The 19,984-nt window shown below is 40.8% G+C and overlaps 2 protein-coding genes across 9 annotated transcripts in view; one reads left to right on the top strand and one right to left on the bottom strand.

The window, feature by feature from the left end:
- Window positions 1-748: 748 nt before the first annotated feature.
- Window positions 749-9,353, bottom strand: tmem167a (transmembrane protein 167A). Its single transcript, XM_023843431.2, has 4 exons — window positions 9,265-9,353; window positions 7,111-7,220; window positions 3,406-3,440; window positions 749-2,045 (listed from the first exon to the last, which is right to left on the bottom strand). The coding sequence occupies exons 1-4, from the start codon at window positions 9,265-9,267 to the stop codon at window positions 1,975-1,977; spliced, it is 219 nt and encodes a 72-aa protein (XP_023699199.1). The 5' UTR covers window positions 9,268-9,353; the 3' UTR covers window positions 749-1,974.
- Window positions 9,354-9,380: 27 nt separating this feature from the next.
- xrcc4 (X-ray repair complementing defective repair in Chinese hamster cells 4) overlaps window positions 9,381-19,984 on the top strand; it is a 69,421-nt gene continuing 58,817 nt past the window's right edge. For 5 of the 8 annotated variants that reach the window (XR_002841971.2, XR_002841974.2, XR_002841969.2 and 2 more), the window contains exons 1-3: window positions 9,381-9,488; window positions 16,836-16,995; window positions 18,759-18,946. Coding sequence is in view for 5 of the 8 variants with exons in the window: in XM_023843481.2 (XP_023699249.1) it covers window positions 16,857-16,995; window positions 18,759-18,946 (327 nt within the window). In the remaining 3 variants the exon portion in view is untranslated. Of the gene's footprint in view, window positions 9,622-9,669; window positions 10,260-11,149; window positions 13,068-16,835; window positions 16,996-18,758; window positions 18,947-19,984 lie in introns of those variants that run through there. The other 3 variants (XM_023843503.2, XM_023843494.2, XM_072714133.1) reach the window with 3 other exon arrangements.

The raw sequence follows: 19,984 nt of genomic DNA, 5'->3' as shown, positions 1-19,984 counted from the left end.
CTCATCACACCCCGCACTGCACCACGATCTCTCCGATCCTCCAGCACTGCTCGACTGGTCCCACCACCCCTCAAGGCACAAGGAAGACACACCTCCCGGCTCTTCTCTGTTCTGGCACCAAGTTGGTGGAATGAACTCCCCCTAGATGTCCGAACAGCTGAGTCACTGAATGTCTTCAAAAGACGACTTAAAACACACCTTTTCCAGAAATGCCTGAATTAGCACTTCTGGCATTATACTTGCATTACTTTAAAAAAAAAAAAAAAAAAAAAAAAAAAAAGCACTTTTCCAACAGAGTATTAGATCGATGGTATTCATAGCCTTGGTTTTTTATTGAGCTAGTATCGGGAAAAATTCATTGTGGAGTCTTAAAGCACTTATGTAAGTCGCTCTGGCTAAGGGCGTCTGCCAAATGATGTAAATGTAAATGTAAATGTAAATGTGGGAAAACTGTACCATCACACCCCGAGTTTAAAGAGACGCGCGCACACACACACACACACACACAGAACTCCACAGCTTTGCCAGAAAATCTACTTAAATATCAGATTAATCAGCCATAATGTCTTTACTTTTTTTTTTTTTAGATATCCCTGTGTAAAAAAACCTATTTAAACTGCAGACCTTTAGGTTAAGTACTTTCCTCTGTACCTTTGGTCACAATTGTCAGAATAACACCATGGTAAAATAGTATATTATACAGATTTATGTGAGCATAGCTCTAGCATTTAATAGCCAAGATAATTGCCAAGGTAAGACTGTTCAGTTTATTAAATATTGAACTGCACAAACATTCTGGCTATCAAAAACAAACAGAGAAGGATTTCATAATTTACAGATTTACGAGATTGCATATATACATTTATGGCCAAGAGAATACAAAAATTCAATCAGTTAATAGGAGGTTCATGAATGAAACAGTTTAATAGCATCAAAACATTTTATCACCCACTGTGCAAATAGCAGTGTTATTTTTTTATTCCACATTTTGGTTTCAAAATGGCTTTGCACATTAAATACAAAAATCTATAAACAAAGAACTGCCGTTTCCAGCTGAAAAAGGTGAACATCATATAACTCATATAACGAATTTAGCCAGCTATACCTGTAAAATGAATTATTACAGCATGACTGTAATACAAATAGCCCAGAAGCACAAATGACCAAATCCAGTCCAATTTTAATCATTTTGGTTAAGGAAACATCAGATTACACTTTTCAATAAAGCTCGGATCAAGATCAACACATTGTAAATTGTGAGGTTTCCCAATGTTACCTAATGACAGCATTAATCAAGACAGTAAGCCATTATGAGCATCTGTTCAGGTTCCACATAAATGGCCCACATTCACACTGACATTCCTTGCTCAACAGCAGGAATGAAGTTCTGAAATGTTTGCGCTTGGAAATAATTAAGGGAAACAACACTAGAACAAACGTTTTCCTTTACGTACAAATTCCATTTTCCAGAAATAGACAATAAATCTAGATGTAATCAAGCTCTTGGTCAAACAATCCTTGTGTGGCACTTATTTTTTTGGTGAAATTTGCTTGCCCAAGAATGTGATACAGTGATATCACATGACAGAATGACCCTGCCAGTTTCACCAATTTTGCATTTAGAGGCTATATGTTCCTGACGATCGAGAGAGAGTCCGAGCGGCGATTTTTGGCTGAACGTGAAGCCCCAGGATCTCAGTATCCCAGTCGTGCAGCAGATGAAAACAAATGTAGTAGGAAACACTGTAGGGGGTAAAGGAATCTGACCTCCCCACGGCCTGAAAGGCTTAGGGGTACGGGAGTTGAATGACATGACGTTTGTGCCTCAGACTTCTTGAGCCGAATCGGTGTGTCGAAGCCAGAAAGGGCTCCATCACTGGGAAAGGGCGCCATCACTGGGAATCCAGGCCCCCCTCCGTGGTGCTGCCTTGCCGCTGTTGTGGGGAACCTGGCTGACCCCCTCTGCTGAAGGAGCTACTCTGAGAACAGAATGCTGAAGGCCATGATGACGCAGCAGACTGCCACATACGGGCTCTTCCGCTCACCTGTAACACAGGACAGGCGACAGCTGTGAGAGGGCGGGCTGCTGGAACCCCCCCCCACCACAACACGGACACACAGAGAACCAAACAGGTCCAGCAAAGTGCCACCAGGATCTGAAAACCTACAGCCACTAGCTTATCGCCCAGAAGAATGAAACCATTCACTGAAAAAATGGAGGAAAAATACCTACTATTACTTTAAGAAGATTAAGTTCATAAGAAAATATTCGGTAACGCTTTACATTAACTGCACCTTCATAATGCTTTTATATTGCATTCATAAAAGGTTCAGTACACCTTCATAATGTATTCATTAAGTATTCATAAAACATCATGTATGTGTACCTTAACATCCTAACATCCCTTAGCAGCTGTAATATACATTAATAACAAACATTATATAATAATAACAAACATAACTGTATAATCATGTAATGTTTGTCATTAATGTATATTAAAGCTGTTAAGGGACGTTAGGATGTTAAGGTATACTTGCATACTGCTTATGAATGTTCTATGAATGCATTATGAAGGTGCACTGAATGTTCTATGAATGCATTATGAAGGTGCGTTAATGTAAAGCATTACCAAACATTCTACTATAACTATATGGCTAGGACTTTGCTTCTTGACATTATCACATGGATAAGATCTATAGGAGCAGGATGACCCTAGAGACTGTGTCCCCACTACAGACATATCAGTACACTGCTAGCTGCAATAAAGACACAACATAGCCAAAGAATAAATATGATGAGCAAAAGCATTCCTGGCAACCCAGGAGAGGGTCACCTACCCACAGACAGGATCAGAAACTAAATGACTACTGCACAGCAAACTTCAAAATACCCTAAACCAGAAGAAAGATTTAGCTAAGTATAGCGTATGTATCTTTTGCACTATACTCTGTTTCAGCCATACTGGATTTGCTCTACCCAACACACAAAGACTGTGCTCTTCTCTGAACTGGAGTTCTAACCAAGTGATTAAAACATCTGACAATGCAATTATACTGCATGACCACTTGAGTACGCAGCTAAGACTGAGGAGGAGAAGCAATTCCCTCTGGCACCACACTGCTGTCTCAGCTGAGCCAAAGCGAGCAGTGCGATCGGCCAGTCTGGCAGGGGCACAACAGTCAAGCTGAACTCCTGGTTAGGAAGATATACCAGTGATGGCAGACCAGCTAAGCACTGGGATACTAAACTGGAGCGGACCAAAATGGGGCTACACAGGAGTAAAAGATGCATTTTGTCTGAATTCCTACAAATCATAAATTTGCACAGATGTGACAAGTCAGATTTGGCTCAATAAAAAACATCCCAGGCAAAATCTAATAAAGTTTGACATTCATAAAGCTTACCTATCCTTGCACATTTCCAAAATATGCCCAGAATTCTGAAAAGGAGCAGAAGAAATGTTAACATCACATCAGCAGCATATTTTCAGCCACCTACCCAAAACACACACGAAGGAATTCACTGGCCGTAGCTACTGCAGCGCATCACTCTTATTCTGATGTTAGGATTTCCTGCCCGAAATCTAGTCAAACTAGACTTGACTGTATCATTACACTGGAAGTGTCGTCTAATTAAGCAAATTATCATAACTTTCACATTTCTAAACAAACACGTTAAAGGCATCTGGAGAAAAGGCACATTTATATAAAGACCCCAAATTCTTTTAAAACACTTTTTGATTTCGTCCTCCATTAAGTCAGGAGAGCCTCCTTTATGTCGCCTGTTTCGTGGGATAGGCTTCAGGTTACTAGAACCTTGCACTGGCTAAGAGGTTATGAAAAATAGATGGATGGATGGATGGATGGGTAGACTTCCCGATTTCATGGACATTCTGCCACTACAATAAACTAGACCTGACTGTACAAGTTGTGTTTGTCACATAATAAAACAGTAGATGTGTGTCCTTATTACTGCTTACTCTTAGTGACAGCCATACGCTAATTTAACATTCCAAAAACGTAGCCGGGTCATTACTAGCATATTAAAGAGTAACCTCTCCTGGGAAAACACCCAAAAGAAACTTTTGCAGTGTCTAAGTACAAACGTGCAAACGGGCTTTTGGCTGCTGAGGCTGAATTTAAAAAATGAACGCCACTATATCCTGGTGCAGGCAAATTTGCAAACCGCAAGTATCGTGCCACTGCGCAAATGCAAAGGAATCAGCAGGGAAAAACTAACGGTTTTACATGGCATGATTTTATGAAGAAGAAAAACATCTTGGCAGAGGCATCAGTCCAAAGAAATTTACAATTTAAGGTCTTAACCATATATACACCTTTATAGCTCCAGGAGCTATTTGGTTCCCATGGCTCTTGGGTTTTTTTCTTAACTTGTAAGATTTTAACAGTGGGCCAGAGAGTGTACGTGTGATAAAGCCAAATTTAACTGCCCCGACATAATGTAAAATCACCACATTATTCGTCCTCGTACAAAAATGCTAAGCCTCTCTCTGGAAGAGCATGAAGAACCAAGGCCACTAGGGCGCAGTGTAGCAGCTGATCCGTTTTACAGAATTGACACTCTCCTTTCTACGGGCAGACAATGGACCAGCTGCAGCATCTGCCAGCACCGGGGCCTCACTGAGAAACGCCCCATTGATTAGCGCCCCAGCGAACATTAACTGGACACATCCGATAAAACACAAGAGCCTCTGTTCTCCAGCAGTGGGGAAACAATTCCTGATCCAGCAAGTTGGCAGTGAAGCACAAGAACAGCCAAACGGCACTCTCCTCTAACTTATGGAGGCTCTGGGAGGAGGACCAGAGGGGATTAAAGAGAAGCTGACATTAATGCCATAAGAGAAATGCCCTTAACTCACAGTATCCCTCTGAAACTACCCATTCGTTTTTGGCTTTTAAGAGAGGAGATTTTAGCCAAAGAAAAAAACACAGCTAAAGACACCTCAGTCTTAACTATACACTCATACTACTATCCAAAACTCTAACAGTGTTCTCAATAAAGCCATTATGATCTCCATTTTTGCAGGAATAATAAAGTAGGGAGATTTATTTGCAGAACCCGTTAATTAAATTCTGCTAGTCATCCGATTAGCGAGAGAAGAACAGCAATGCTTATCATTTCACAAACTGAATCCTGGAAACAGAGTCAAGCAGTAAAGTTTTACAAACTGACAGCTGGAAAAGTGGCTGTTACCAATTAGGGACCATAAAAATGTCTGGATGATGTGCAGTATGGAGGTAGGAGCTGCACATGCGAACAGACCAATGTATGGGAAGCCACACCAGCCTTAAATCATCTGAGTGCTGATACATCCCAAGACCAGAAGAAAACGAGGACAGGGCTCTATAACACAATACAAGAGGATGGACTAGGGATCATTACAATGGAAGTGTCCTCTAATTAAGCCCATTCCCATAACTTTCACATTTCTAAACAAACACGCTAAAGGCATCTTTTCTCATTTTAAACCCAACTTTTCCATGTAGTTGATTTACAAAAAAGAAAAAAATTCAAATAATTCTACCCCAGTCTGCTCTAAATAAAAGACATAAACAACTAATAAATCTTTAAATGCTTTACAACATCCATGCCTGCTGGGAACTGGAAAACATTTCTGAGGGTTAATGTTACTGCAAGACTTTGGAAGCTATTAAAACACAGCTTAGGATTTCCTCTGTGATCTTTTTCGTCAGAGGGTGTTTGCACTCCATTTCACTAAATTAAACACAATTATATACACTAGCACTTAAGGCAACGGGTCTTAATACTGCACACTAATGATCATTTAAGTGGCATACAGCAGATACGTCCTAAAGTTAATCAGCTGATTATTAAATAGCCTGGCTTTTTGATCTGTTCCCATCTTCCACCGACTCTTTGGGTGACTGTGAATTGACTTCGGAGAATGACGCAAGAATGAACGTGTCCGTGTGCAAATTCCTTAAGTACGGATGTTCCATTCAGTGTACGGTAGCCTTATTCTCTATGCTTCCCAAGAATGACTGTAGATATTTGCGGCATAAACTAAGAATATGGCTGGGGATCAGGGATGGATAATGAAGATTTAATAGCGATGTATTTCTTAGAAACACAGCAGAATATTTACACATGGCTGAAACGCGTTCTGATAGTTTACTGTTGTGCAATAAGTAGTGTGTGTGTATAATACATGTGCAAATCTATGTGATTAATTGGTGGATAAAAGTGAGGGACTGCAAGCAGTGACATTTTTTGGCCATCAGTGTTAATTCACTGCTTTTCTGTTGGTGCCCGTACAACAAATTAATGGTTCATTAGGTTTGTGATATATTAGAGCATCACTCACAGTTCATATTGCTGACATGTAGCAGAATATGGGAACAGTTCTGCCCAGCAAAGACAGAGCACTTAAACTAACAATGTGTTAAAATCTAAATCTGTGTCTGTTTTCAGAAGGAGGATAACTGCTGGAGAACAAGTCATTTCTGTTCGTTTCCATGTTGTCCGGCTGGACCTCCAAACATGTGGCAACATCCTGTTACCTCAAAGGCCTTTAACAAAAGCTCTATTTTGAAAAGGGGAAAAAAGTAATTACAACAGTGGCTTGCCAATACGCAAAGCTCCGTAGGAGAATGTTCTTCTCAGCTTCAGAAAAGATGTCATCATCTGCTAATCGCTTAACACAGGTGCTTCACTATGAAGTGGCAGGATGTTTTGTGAGACGTTAGACACTAATAAACTGAGGCTGTTCTCAGGTAAATACCAGGAGCAGGTGTGGCTCATCAGAAGCCGGGTATGATAGAAAACCTACTGTATAGTAGCTCTCCAGGACCGGAGTTGGAGACCCCTGACTTATAGAATGTATCCCATTATGTTCATCAGCTGATTAACAAAATGTCTGGGTTCACTGGGTCTTGGATTTCCCTCTGACACACTAATCGAGTGAAAATGATGACATCTCAGGAAAAAAACTCTTCTGATCGTCAAAAATTACATGTGTCGCATTTAAATGTAAAGGAGTATTTTATTATAGAAAGGCCTTGGCTGCAGTTGTGCCCTTAAACTCATCAGTTACAACCATACTTTGGCTCGCTGCTAAACACTCATACCCAGTTTTGTTTTTGTCCAGCAGGTTGGGAGCGAGGGAACGGATGTAAGCACACGTACAAATGAGGAGGAGGATGACCGTCAGGAGACTCTGGAAATTAAAGATGGCAGACTGCAAAAGAACAGCAGTGAGAAATCAAGTCAGCACTCGGTTAGTTTTAAAGAGGTATCACACATTTCCTTGCTAAAGAATGAAAACCAAGAGAGACACATTTGCTCCACTCAGTTTAACAAGCACCTGACTATTGAACACATCTGCTGGTTCAACACAAAACAAAGTGCAATGATCCATTAAGCCAGCCAGTAACAGTTGTTTCCCATCTCCCTTTTTATTATATTAATATATATTAATATAATATATATTAATAATTAATGCTACAAACAGCAGGAAAACCTGAAACAGTGGCTCATGTTCATAAGACACTACATCCATATCATCAAAATACAGTGGTACCTCGGCCCACAAACTTAATTCGTTCAAGGACTCGAAAAGTTTGCGACCTGAATCAATTTTTCCCATTTAAAATAATGCAAATACAAATTCGTTCAAACCTCAGAAACACTGATTTTTTTCTGTGACCAAGAATATACACTTAAATTAAAATAACCTTAATTATACACAAATAATGTTAAATTAAATAAAACAGTACAACTGAGCATACGCTTGTTGGCTGGCTGGTCGCTCGATAGATGCCAAAACACAGAAAAGAACCACAAAACATCCCCCAAAAAAACTAAACAATTAACATTAAAAGACTGAGTAACAGTCAAAAACAATACAGTAACTTCGAAAATATGATTTTTTTTATTATACTGTACATTATTTTCAGATATTCGACCTCTGAAGAGATATAGTAAAGACATACATCTACAACAAGTTTTTTATACATTCCACAACCATTCTTGGGCATAATGTACACTTCTTTGTGTTTCAGGTGGTTCTTTAGGGCGCTTTTGGGGATGTTTGTGTGTTCGCAGCCTGAAACACGGTTCGCGAACCAGTACAAAATTTTTTTGAACATCTGGTTCGTAACCCGATTTGTTCCTGAACAGGACTGTTCGTGGGTCTAGGTACCACTGTATTCAAATTAGTATCACGCAGTGCTAAAGCTTTCTTCAATCCCAAGCAGAGGTCCTCCTGCAAGGTCACAGCACAAATCTGACAGGCTCTGAACACTGAGATATCAAATATGCATCAGATATATCAAAGATGGAACAATTTATGATTACTGATGCACAACATTTCATAAATATTTAAAATCATTAATCAGCCAAACCACTATATGCTCATTTCTTCAACAGGCTACTGTGAACAGGGCTCTTTCCTGACAACTGGAGACAAATTCCCTGTTTGTGCATGTGTGTGGGTGAACTTATTTGACAAATATTTTTATTCTGATATAAACCTAGCCAGAAGTATATGAATAGTAATTAAATTCAACGCAGGTACTGAAATAAATACAATAGTCAGTACTTTTGTGTTGTGCTACAGACTACGTCTAACCTGCAATTAGAATGTAAAAAAATATGGAAGATACCAATTTTTTTTTAAAAGGAGTAAAAACTGTCAAAACATATTTGATAAGCAGTCCGTGTAACTGCCAGATTTTGTAGTCTTTATAATACCGCCACTTAATGTCAATGCAATACACGGTCTGCAACATGGCATGTTTTAATTATAATCGAATACAGTTAGAGGCACTGTAAGTAAAATAACCGCCTAAAATGCAATAAAAATAACTAACATGTTGCATCTGAGGAATTCGATCAAGATCTTAAATGGTGCTTCTGTGGTACTATGTGCAAAATTCCGTATCATGGTGGCAATGAAGCCATAACATTAATTTTGATCGATATAGGTGACCAGCTACCTATAATTATTAGCGGCTGTAAAAATAAAAAACAAGTGCAATAACGAGTAACACTGGTGTTTATTACACGATAAGTAGAACGACATTCCTTTAGAAGAACCATGTATGTTGCATTTTAGCACAGCGTATACATTAGCCAAGTGACTGCATCTGCTATAGTTGATCATTATGGTAGTATCTTAAACTTTACAGCAATGTTAAAGTAAGCTACAACTCAAGTGTTACGCGTTATTCTTGTGGTCATTACTGTCAGCTAATGGAGAGTTATGAACACCTTTCACTTACCATTTTCACAATTTTCTTATAGCCACATCACCCTTCCGTTACGAGAAAGGAAATGACGTATGGGATGAGGTTTACGGAGCGGGCGTGATTGGACCATTCGATTTGGTTGCGGATGAATTTGATAGGACACTGCCCAATCTCGTAGTGGACGTTTGATTGGTTCATTTTTTCCTCAAACAGTCCGTTTGTACTTGATGGAACAACGCGGAAGCTGAATAGCTGAGGTAGGTTCTCTGTCCATTTAAACCCATGGTCTGGTGGCTGCTAGCTTTTCGTTTATCCCATGTAAAGTTTAACGCCTTATAGGTTCCCACACTCTCTTAAAATCAAGTAGCGGTGTTCAGCACATCGAGTTTGGTAACTATCTATTTTGGCAAGCATAGTCCTGTCTACAGCGAGTTATTAACGTTCATCTCCATCTGTTTATGTAGTTATCAATATTAGTGTGTTTTCCAAGTTCAACTAGTTTGCAGAATAAATATATTAGTGACGTTTTATAACAAAACACGTTACCAAACCGCACTCTATACGTCCACTTGAACTGAAATATAACGTAGTTGGAAATGAACTAAATGCAGTGCTCGTATAAATATAACAGCAATTATACACATAAAACTAAGTCGGGCACAAGAATACTTGCAAAACACAAATGCGTGGTTTCCATACCATTAGGACGCAGTGTATTCATAAAAGCACATAATTTTTTATGTATTTAACTATTACCAAGGATTTAAATCCAGCTGCCTAAAAAATCCAAGCACGGCGGCAAAAACTAACTGAACTGTGCATCACTTAATACCTAAGGTGGGACAGTTCCCACAGTCCTGCTGTGCGGCTTCGCGTCTCTATCCTGCCGTTGTAATAGTGTATGGTATGACAACGATGGCCTGTATCCACAAGCATCTTTATAGTACATCGTAACAGGGTTGCCAACTCTGGTCAGCTAGCTGGAGTGAGCTTTTCAATTGGAGACACGTCTGCACACGCATTTACACGTATGTAACACTTTTATTACCTTGTAAACAGTCTGTTGGGTTTGCAAACTACTCCAGTGCTTTTGATATAGCTAATTTTAGGTTTCCAATGGAATAATATAGATTTGCCCTAAATTCTTGTGTGAGAGTGTGACAGCATGAGTGTCATGCCAGAGGCGTGAGAGTCGGAAACCCTGTCCTAATTCAGCCTATGTTACAGAGAAGCTACTTTAAATAAATTTAAAGCATATCACTCAGTAGTGAAAAAGTTGTATTTACTGGCTTTACATATGAGCTGATACACATAAAGCTCATAAACACTAAGTTAGGGCATACAGATATGCAATACCACCACAAGACTGTGCATTGTACTATAAATATTGAATTCTGGTGAATGGCCTAATTATTGCATCCTGAAGAATTGATATACTGTCTATATCAGAAGAGATATGAGACATGGTATCTTGAGCAATGCATTTGGAAAAATACTATGGCTGCAAAAGACCACATGAATGGTTAGGTTGACATGGAACCTTGCCAAGAATTCTGATTATATTCTTTGCTTAACATTAGTTAGTAAAATAGTTTTTATTTATTTTTTAATCTTATTCTTTTGTCATATAGCGTACACCAGGGGTCCCCTATAGGGAGAGTACAATGCTTGCCACATGCAGCAGTGCATTTAGGTAAGACAGCATCACCATCAGGCAAAATCCTTAATTTGTCCACTCAGGGAAGAATAATTGGGGAGTATTGGTTTAGAAAAGTTCAACTTCAAACAACCTTGACTGTTTGGTTCTATGGTAGCATATTGACTCTTCAGGTACCATTGTGGCCTCACAACTCCAGGATTGGGGATTTGAATCTCACTTTGCTGTGTGTGTGGAATTTATGTGCCCTCCCCCCTCCATTTTGTGGCCCAGGCTCCCCCCCCCTGACCCTGACCAGGATACGTCGGTAGAAAATGGATGGATGCTTGGTTCTAAATTGAGCTGTCTCTCTATCCCTGGAAACAAAGGATTATGTGCACCTTAAAACCTTTTAGTGACATTTGTTCTCAGAACTGAAGATAATCATCTATGAATTTCATCCCAAGCCCCTCACCATCAAAGGAAATTGTTCAGAGTGCCGTAAAGAGATGAACTGTCCACTGTGCGTGACTCACATCCATCCTGGTTAGCAAAGGGGGGAAGCCAGGATTACACTAGTGTCTTGCCTAATGAGAATGTGGCTTCCTCTGGTAGATGTGAAAAGAGAGTTCTTTTTTTTTTGGATCATGGCTTAAATGGGCTTTTTTTTTTTTGCCAATGATCCATACCGTCATAGCAGTGTGAGAGGGAGATGTGTGCCATGTGGTTATATGAACAAAGGGGAATCAGACAGCCTTTGTTTTAATACAGAGGCTTGACGGAGAAGCAGTATGAGTGATTGATGTAGACAAACGGAGTGTCATATGGACAGAAGGAAATCACAGCATTTCTCTAGCCAAATGTATTCAGCAGAGCGGTTTATCTGCCAAGAAAAATATCAGACAAACTTTACTAGAAGATGGGGCTGCTTTTCTGTGATGTGTTTGGTATAAAATGAAAATTATTTTAAAAATTTTTTGGCAAGTAAAGGTACTGTCACTGTTTTCTTAGATAAGTAAAATGAATTTGTCTTTGTGAAACAAATCATTCAGAAGTTTTACATATACAATTACATAATTAGCAGATGCTTTTGTCCAAAATGACGTGCAAGGGAGGTCAATCGCACATTGTAAATATTTATACTGTCAAGGAGTCGACTTGGCATAGGAGCAGCTAGGCTGAGTTTCCAATTAATGCTCAGGTGCAAGTGTAAGCAGTATTGGAGCAGGAGCTACACGACATCTTCTAACAAAAAGTTAGAACCTAATAAGACTATTCAGGGACCAAAAGGCTAGCTTAACATTCAGGGAACATCAAGAGGCATCAGGTTGAGGAATTCATGGAACGTGGGTCTTAAGGGGTTTCTGGCAGGTGGAGTCTGATGGCAGGATGCGGTTCTGCTGCTCATTCCACCACCTGGGAACCACACGAGAGACCCATCTGGAGTGACACTTCTCATGTGATGGACATAGGTCTTGATGAGCCTTTTGATGGAGATAGGGGCCTATCCATAGTATTACGGTTTCAAATTTAAATTATTATTAAAACAGTGGTTGATTATCGCTTTCTGGAAAAACACATGAAATACTAGAGCATCAACCAAAGTTAGCAAGAGTCTCCAGGTGTGCAGGCACAGTATTCAGTGTGGGCTTGTTTTGTGTCATTGTAAACATGGAGGAAGGCAGTGACATGTTAATGCACATTTGATATGGTTTTTATATGTTGTTGTTTTAATGTTTTCAACATTAAAATGATTTCGATTTTTGTATAAATTTTTGAACATTTTCAGCACATGTTAACAATACTGTGATAATACTGATAACTGATAATTTTGGTCACTATAATCATGATACTGCGATGGGCTTGCCCCCCGTCCTGGGTTGTTTCCCGGCTCGTGCCCGTAGCTTCCGGGATAGGCTCCGGACCCCCTGCGACCCAGAAGGTAAGCAGTTTGGAAAATGGATGGATGGATAATCATGATATACAATTTTCATACCGTTACATCTCTAGAGGCAGTTTAGGCTGGATGAATATCAGATCTGCTGCCAAGTTTTTTTTTAGTCATCTGGAGTAGTCTTGCAGCATTAACTGCTGGCCTGCTAGTTGAGAGTTGTACTGGTTTAGCTGTGGGGTAGCAAGTGCCTGGACTAGACACTGAATTGCATACTCGGACAGAAGAGGCGTTACTGATGTTATACAGGTATACATTTTATTGCTTTGCCTTGCCTGTAGGCTATATTGAGCTGTGATTATGTAATAAAAGGATTTCTCTACCAATCGTCTGCTAACCAAAAAGCATTCTTTTTTTAATGACTTTCTCTGTGTTTTAACTGAGAAGGAACATAAAGGTTTAAGCAATGTAAATGAAAGTGATTCTTTAAATGTAATGTATCTCAACAGATGGCAGATGTTTAGCTTTCTCTCTCTCTGTGCGGTCTGTCATAGTTTACAAATGCTGAACATGTGTTAATTTTACTCTGTATTATACTTCCACAGAACAGCAGCTAGATGTATTATTAGAGAAGCCGCTAATTTTAGGGGGCACACTGAGTTGGGGCTTGTCTGCGGTTTAAACTAGATGTGCACGTAAAAACTTTACCTTGCCTGCTAACCTCTTATTTATATGCCATATTACTAGTAAAGGGAAGCCTGAGTCGAATGAGAAAAGCCGTAAAATCACAGCAATAATCACGTTATAAATCCCATCATTTTCAGATATCCATCACCACAATAGCCCCTCTATTAAAGGCATCTTTTACGCAGTGGTCTTTGAGAGAAGGCATGCCTTTAGCCAATATAATTCATTGACTATTAGATTTTGTTTCCAAATCTCCTTTCTCTCTCTCCTCAATTTTTTTTAACAGGCTGGTTTTTGTGTATTCAAGTATTGTGCACCCATCTTGGTTTGAATTTGGCTGTGCTTTTAAGAATTGATGCATGAAGAAATTTGCCTTGAGAGTTGAAGTCATTGTATGGGTTTGATGTTTTCTGTGTGAGCCAGAGCCCGAGCCAGAGCCAGAGCCAGAGCCGGGGGGGGGGGGGGGGTCAGCCTTAAGGCCACCATCTTATCGCTGCTCTGACTTCATCGTCCCATTATAGAAGGTGACAAGATGTGCCCAGTGAGACGGGCTCTACACTTATTGGCCCTGTCCCTGTGGGTCTGCCTCTGGTCAGACGTGCAGAGGGCTGAGGATAATCAATCCATTGATGGCAGTGCTATCGTTAAAGGAGGTCCTCCTGATGGGTCCTAGGTGATAAGGAGCCCACTGTTCCTGGAGTGACAGGCAGCCCCCCCAAGAGTGATACAAGTGTCCGCCCCAGGCGGGCGGACTTGAGGTTTGGGATGGTGTCTGTGGTTGTGGGGTTAGGGGTGGGGGTGTGTGATCTCAGCTCTGCTACTGATCCACAGCCAAGCACCCAATTGTCTGCCTTCCTTTCATTGTTGTGCCAGCAACATTGTTCAGTGGCCGGGGGTTTGTGATGGACAGAGACTGAGGGTTGGTCTTGCTACTTGGATGAAGAACAAGCAGAGATGAAAGATGATGGATGTATTGAAAATGTAACACATTAATCCCATTAGGTACAGATTAATGGTAAAAGACACCTATCCACTTACTAATGTCATCTAACTCTTTTAGCAAAAATGTGTCTTTAAACTCCTCAGCACAACTGAGACATCTGCTTTTCTTGCTTACCTGGTCTGTGCATCACCTGGCATGCCGATATGAGATGCCTTCTATGCTTGAAGTCAGTGCTCTCTGTGTATCTGTTAATGCTGTCATAAAAACTCTTTGAACTGACTGTTACAGGTGGTGGATGTCTTTCCACGATCCAGCTGGTAGGTCTATGCAGCAGTGAGCTTAAGATGCCCTGCGCTGCTCGGGCCTGTGCTATAGCTGGGAACAGCTGGGATGCACAGCTGATCTCTCGCGACTCCCTTTGACACGTTAAAGGACAGAGCAGCCACGTTCTCTCGCCCCTTCTGCTGGCAGCCGATCGCTTGTTTAATGTGGGTGTCCGTCTGTCATTAGTGTGTGTCCTGGGGGTGGGGGGGGGGGGGTCTTCATACGTCGTGCAGATGTTCAAGTTCCTAATGAATGGCTGCTGTATTTTATGAGGTTAAGGGTTAAATTTCTTTCAGAGCATGTATGGTTGGTTTTGACTGTGCTGACATTGTGCTAGCATGACCTTGATTTGTTGTCTGGGTCTTCTGAAATATGCAGTCGTATTGCAGGACTTGCGAAAGTAAAATGAAGTGGCTTTTCTTTAATGAATCAAACCAGTATAATTTTCCATACTGGCACAATTGACTCAGTCTTTCACAACATCTTTCTCCACATTTACTGATTATGATGTAGTCGCATGAAACAGTACTCATTTTATTAAAATAATAGCGGTAAGTTTAGTGGCTTAACATAAAACATAACTAATCCCATAAATGTTTTTAGAACAGTTTTATGATAATTTAACAAATAATTATTCAACACAATTCCAAAAAAGTTTTTACATTACCATTTTTTATTTCGATGAAATTTAGCATGTGAATTATGCATGCATTGTAGAGCTCAGATGTTTTCTGTTTATTTAAAAAACAAACAAAAAAATCCTTTCAAATGGAACGCCTTTATATGGAAGCCCATCTCCAACGTGATGAAAAAAAATCCAGAAATAATAACTTAGTATCTCGAAATAATGACTAGCTATCTTGAAATGTTGACTTTTAAGTCATTATTTTGACATGCTAAGTCATCATTTCAAGAGTTTCTCATTTCCACATAAGTTATTTCAACATGACTCTTAACTTTTTTGAGAGTCGTTATTTTGCTAACATTTCTCATTATAATGACTATTGGTATCTTATTTGTTATTACATTGGCAGAACTGGGCTTCCATACCTTTTCTGTACTGTGGGTTTTTGAAGGTTCATGTAATTCACACACAGAAATTTAATCAAAATTTTAAAAAATCAAATTTGGTCATGCGAAGGCCATTTGTTGAATTAAAATGGAATGAGCCACCTATCATCACATCCCTGTGCTGGCTTCATGGTTATGGAAGATGGGTGAATGAATAAAGCTGTTAAATGTTACTTCAATCAGAAGGTGGACCTAGATGCAATGCCTGTAGTGGTCATCTTTAATCATTGAGTGAATGGGATCAATACAGGTGTGTTCTACTAGAAACCCTTAGCAGTCCAAAATTCTACCTGAGTAATGAAAAGTTCTTTGCTAAGTGAGATCACTGCTGGGGTGGTGCAGCCTGCTTCCCGTAGTGGCCCATCTCCCTGGTGGTTCTCCCATGGTGGGCCACTGCAAACACCCAGAGAGCTTTCCTGGTGATTTTAAGAGACCATGAGCTTCCTTTGCAAGCAAAACTCATTACCTGCCTCATACTGTGCAGTTATTCACCCAACAAGAATCCTGAGGACTGGGGCTTGAATTGCATCCAATGCGTACACAAGGTATACAGTAATGCACAGGAAAGTAGAACTTACCGGAATACATAATCATGTGGTATTAATGTCGTATTAATGATTATTGTAGTGTTACTCATCCTGCTTGGATGGAGTGATTACGGTAAGCGGTTACGTTTCCTGCACGCCTTGCTAAGAGCAGGGGTCTTGTTCTGCCAGATAACTGTTGTGTTGTGTAATCTGCTTTTATGTTTACTAGCCAACGCTGAAATTACTTGATTGTCTGATTCATTGTTCCATTACTTACAATGCTATTGTTCGCACTAAATGATTTAAAAAGAAAATTTCCATAGTTTTATGGCCGTATTAAATTTATACAATATCTTTGGATCGCTTCGTTTTGAGTCAGATGATGACACAACTCTATTTTGTCTCCGTCATTTGCTGTTCCAATGTAGATAAGCATTCATATTTATTATGCTGTATTTGACATGTTATGGTGCAATGCGCTGTAAAATTACTTTAGATGTCCTGTAACTGTTTAATGTTCTGCAGATCTCGCATCGGCCAACGGGGATGAGTACCAGCGTGCGTAAGATCAGCGTCGCCTCCGAGCCCGACCGCCCCTTTTTTCTGAGGTTAGACTGGGCGGACGACCTTGGCGCTGGATTTGTGGTCGTTCTGTGCGATGGCACGTTTGCTTGGAGTGGAGAAGGTACGTGTGGAGAGGCCTGGAGTTTTCAGGGAGCCTGGGAAAGTTTGTCCTGTTTTAATTCCTCCTATAATTTTACCCCCTTAAATTGTTAGCATGAAGTTTAGAATGGCAGCAGTATTCCCCCTGCTGACGCTCATATTACTTGCCTATTTGTATAGTGGTTATCTTTTGCAGATATACAGTACTGTGCAAAAGTCCCCCACAGAAAACTATGTTTAAATTATGTTTATATTGGTCTAAAACTATGCTTTTATGTCTGTAGTAGTGTGTCAGCTTACCATTTCAAATCTTCTCCTCAAATTGCCACAGTATTTGAAGTTACTATCCAGTATACCCAGATAATTAATTTTAAAGTAACTGAGCTGGTTGTGAAATTTACAAATACACGGAATGGCTGGGGTGCCTTGGGGAGACGTTTGGGAACTGGAGCTGTGTTCTTTTAGCCATCCAACTGAAATATCCAAAATTCTTCTGGATATTTTAAAAATTGTGTTACTGTTTGTTAGTATTTATTTGTATATGTTAAATGACATTTTTCCTGACTAAATATGCACATTCTTAGATGAATAGCTTTAAAACATATTTTGGTCACCTAAAACTTTAGCACAGTCAGAGTTGGGTAATTCAGGTCCAGAGAGTAAAAATCCAGACCAAGATTTTGTTTCAACCAACCAGTTGAGTACTCTGTGACTGTGACTCTTCATGCTCAACTGGATGGTTGAAACATGGACCTGAATTACCCAACTCTTTGCACAGTCCTGTAGTTTATATAGTAAATAAAGCTTTTGCACACTTAGCAGTAGTTGTACTTTTTCTGGTTTGTGGCTGTAGCTGCTACTAGCCGGTGAATTGCCCGTGCCGGTGAATTGCCCGTGCCGGTGAATTGCCCGTGCCGGTGAATTGCCCGTGCCGGTGAATTGCCCGTGCCGGTGAATTGCCCGTGCCGGTGAATGCCCATACCCATCGCATCACTTCTCTGGTGCTGTGTAAGGCTGTCATTTGTGAAGGACCGAAGGCTCCTTCTCCTCCCAGTGACTGTTCACACACTCACAATGATCCACCTGTGAAGTCCAGATACTGTCCGTGCTCGGCTGGGAATAAGATGTACAGTACCAGTCCAAAGTTTGGACACGCCAAGCCAGCTACGGGGTGGAGTGATAGTGCCGCATCACATGACCTGGCCACCTGACTGGTGCAAATGGTTTTGGAGGAGTTTGACCAGAGAATGAAGGAAGAGCAGCCAATGAATGCTCAGCATTTATGTAGGATCTCCTTCAGGACAGCTGGAAAAGGCTCCCAGGGGATCTTTTGATAATTTGGGCTTACGTATACAGTACGATATTTTATAGTTTTTATGTCTTCAAAATAATTCTAAAATGTAGAGAATTGGGTAGGTGTGCTGTGGCACCTCATTGGGAGATCTTGTGCTGCAGAATTGCTGTCGCTTCCTGTGTCCTCCTGTGCCTGACCTGTGAAGCTCAGGAGATGCATCAAGCACAGCTAATGCTGCAAACGTGACTAACAGTAACTCTTCCACTCATGTCCAAGTCCTTGCATCTGTTTTAGAGTATGTTACAGTGTCTTTCTACTAATTACAGTGTCCCTCAGGCGGACCAACAAAACAGCTTTCAGTCTGTCCAGTACAATGACAATATTAACTGACTGCCTTTTTTGACAGATTCTTATGATTTGGATTAAATTTGTTGATCTATCCCGGTGAAAGATATAAGGCCCGGAAGTGAATTCGGTGTCTTTGTGCGCAGTGTCTGAAGAGGATGTGACCCGGGAGGCCCAGGAGCTGGAGATGCAGAGGGAGAAATATGTGCAGGACCTCCACCTGGTCTTGGTTGGAGGTGACCAGAAAGGGGGCTACAGCTTCCACCTGTCCCCCAGCCACGCTCATGGTGGGGCTGTCCACCTGTCCTACGAGAAAGTGCTGAAAGACTTCTCGGTAAGTAACCTCTGTGTGCTTGTGCTTGATGTGTGGATTGGCGGGGTGGGGGGGTCAGGCGTTGACTGATGGATTGCAGAATAGCCCCGCAGCACCCTTGTTACCATTAATGGAAAGATTGTGCCCTTGAATAGACAAAGGCTGGTTAGCTTTTCATGAAAGTCAATGCAAGGAGTGTTGCAACAATCATGGAAGAAAACCACATTGCCAAAGCCAATATTACTGCTCATTTCCCATCATTCCCCTGCTACCCTGATTTTAATAGGCTCAGGAGGCTGATTGGCGATACTAAGCCCCAAGGCTGCAAACATGCCTTGCTTCCTTGCCTCCAGTCTCTTGGCCGTATTTCATTGATAATCTGGCTGCCAGCTCATTCTGAAGGGTCTTTAAAGCTTACCGTAACTGCATTTGACTCACGGAAGTTCTATGACACTTTTATGTTGCCTTTTATCTGTATGCGTCCCTGTGGATGGCTGCCTGTTCTCAGAATGGCTTCATCCCAGATCTGGTTATTTCATTTAGACTGTACTGTGGTATGCCGTTCCTAGGTCACTTGTGCATTTGTGTTTTTTTTTTTCTCTCTCTTTAGTTAAACTTATAATCCTGATCCTTTTTCTTTTTTTTTGCAACAGACATCTTATTTCTTGTAATAGTGCACTCTCGGGGGTTGGTTAAGCTATGTATTAGCCTTACTTTAACTTTTAACTTACTTACTTCAACTCTCCATTTGACGCATGCTTTTCTTAATGTTTGCAGTATAATCTGAGAAGCACTAAGCTCTTCCCATTCTAAAGGTCTGGATTGTCTCTCAGCACAGGCCGCCGTGAGCTGCCTGGCAGCCCCCGTGCCTGGGTGCCCTGGGCAGCAGGGCCTGCAGAGCGCACGCTCAGCCCTTTCTGCTGCCTTTCAGAACCTGCCTAATCTGGCTGATATTTATGGGGCCCAGTATGGACACCTGGTGAATACCTTTCCTGAGACCTTGGGAAGCCTTTGGCTTTTGCGCGGCGTACTGACATGGAATATTTATTAATTTCCAGT

The sequence above is a fragment of the Paramormyrops kingsleyae genome, chromosome 7 (assembly GCF_048594095.1).
Source record: "Paramormyrops kingsleyae isolate MSU_618 chromosome 7, PKINGS_0.4, whole genome shotgun sequence".
Classification (NCBI taxonomy): domain Eukaryota; kingdom Metazoa; phylum Chordata; class Actinopteri; order Osteoglossiformes; family Mormyridae; genus Paramormyrops; species Paramormyrops kingsleyae.
The sequence above is the reverse complement of the archived record's forward strand: the minus strand, read 5'-3'. Positions and strand labels throughout refer to the sequence as shown.